At 48.8% G+C, this 664-nt stretch overlaps 1 protein-coding gene across 1 annotated transcript in view; it reads left to right on the top strand.

The window, feature by feature from the left end:
- Positions 1–328: 328 nt before the first annotated feature.
- LOC119582344 overlaps positions 329–664 on the top strand; it is a 5,645-nt gene continuing 5,309 nt past the window's right edge. The window contains exon 1 of the mRNA XM_037930560.1: positions 329–411. Within this exon, the coding sequence (XP_037786488.1) occupies positions 329–411 (83 nt within the window). The remainder of the gene's footprint in view (positions 412–664) is intronic.

The following is a 664-nucleotide window of genomic DNA, read 5'->3' as shown; positions in this document are numbered from 1 at the left end:
GTCGGCGCTACAGCCCCTCTTTCTCGGAAGCTGATAAGCCTCTCTTCCTTGGAGGCCGATAAGCCGCCAAGGAGACTGCCAAATGAGCCGCGGCGAAGGCGAAGTGCGCATTGGCCTCCGCGCACTCATGGCTCATTCTCTCCACCCTCTCCTCGGGAATTCGCCTCTTGGCCTCCCGTTGGAGAGCCCTTTCTTGCTCCGAAACCACAGATTTTTCCGTCCGAATGAAGGAGAGTAAGAGGCGCTGCGCAATAATGTCTACCATTAAATGATAATTAGAGGGAGCGCCGACCTTAGGGACACAAGATTATACAAATCCCTCAATGAAATGGACAATCTGAATCACGCCAACGTCAGTGCCGCCAAGGAAGCCCGCGACCCTGACACGCTGTGCTCTCCCTCAACCTATAAGTAATTAGTATTTGGATTATGTACGGGCGTAACGCGAAAGGGATAATCTGGATTAGTCTTAGCCTTAGTCACTTCTCTTCCCGAAAGCGGCAGGTTCAAAACTCACGCGGTGAAAGTGGCTTATTTAGGAGAAGAGCTTAAAAAAAGGACATTATCTCGAAACACGGCGAGAGTTATTTATATGCAACGGAATTTATCTATGGCTCGGTTAACAAGCTCAATAAGTCCTTTTTTTTAGTCATTATGTAGGGTT

Source organism: Penaeus monodon, chromosome 15, assembly GCF_015228065.2.
Source record: "Penaeus monodon isolate SGIC_2016 chromosome 15, NSTDA_Pmon_1, whole genome shotgun sequence".
In the NCBI taxonomy this organism is placed as follows: Eukaryota; Metazoa; Arthropoda; class Malacostraca; order Decapoda; family Penaeidae; genus Penaeus; species Penaeus monodon.
This window is presented reverse-complemented; position numbering and strand designations above follow the sequence as displayed.